This window comes from Meleagris gallopavo, unplaced genomic scaffold, assembly GCF_000146605.3.
Source record: "Meleagris gallopavo isolate NT-WF06-2002-E0010 breed Aviagen turkey brand Nicholas breeding stock unplaced genomic scaffold, Turkey_5.1 ChrUn_random_7180001899775, whole genome shotgun sequence".
In the NCBI taxonomy this organism is placed as follows: Eukaryota; Metazoa; Chordata; class Aves; order Galliformes; family Phasianidae; genus Meleagris; species Meleagris gallopavo.
In genome coordinates this window covers 1-478 of record NW_011163069.1, presented here as the reverse complement: position 1 = coordinate 478, position 478 = coordinate 1, and the positions used below count along the sequence as shown (strand labels likewise).

The window sequence follows — 478 nt, the reverse complement described above, 5'->3', positions numbered from 1 at the left end:
AGCGGGTGGGGGCCGGAGAGGAGCGCAGGTGGATTACCCGGGAGGGTGGATTTCCAGAGGTGAGGCGGCTGGCTCTGCTCCTTGGGGCAGTACACTTGCCCGTTCCACCCGTTGGTGATGGCCCACGGCTGGTAGCTGTCCATGGGGAGCAGAGAGTCGTGGCGCGGCTCGCCGGGGCCGCCGATGGTGGGCACCACGGGCATGTCCAGGTAGCCGGGCACCGGCTGGTAGGGCCCGGCCGCGTAGCCCTGGTAGAAGGCGAACTCCTTGGCCCGCGACGTGAACTCCTCGCCGGAGACCGACGTGTCCATGTACTTGTCGGCGAAGGTGGAGGCGGGCTGGGCGCAGGACTTGATGGCGTTGTGGTGGGTCATGCGGCACGGGTAGTAGCCGCTGCCGAAGTAGCCGTAGGGCAGCGCGGCGCCGGAGGAGCTCTGCACGGCGGCGGAGCAGGGGCTGCACTGCTTGACAGCGGGCT

The 478-nt window shown here is 69.2% G+C and overlaps 1 protein-coding gene across 1 annotated transcript; it reads right to left on the bottom strand.

Moving 5' to 3' along the window:
• Positions 1–13: 13 nt before the first annotated feature.
• LOC104916457 (homeobox protein Hox-A13) lies at positions 14–473 on the bottom strand (the record flags this gene model as incomplete). Its single annotated transcript, XM_010727495.1, has 1 exon — positions 14–473. A coding segment is annotated over one exon (460 nt), but the record flags the coding sequence as incomplete, so codon positions are not given.
• Positions 474–478: the final 5 nt, after the last annotated feature.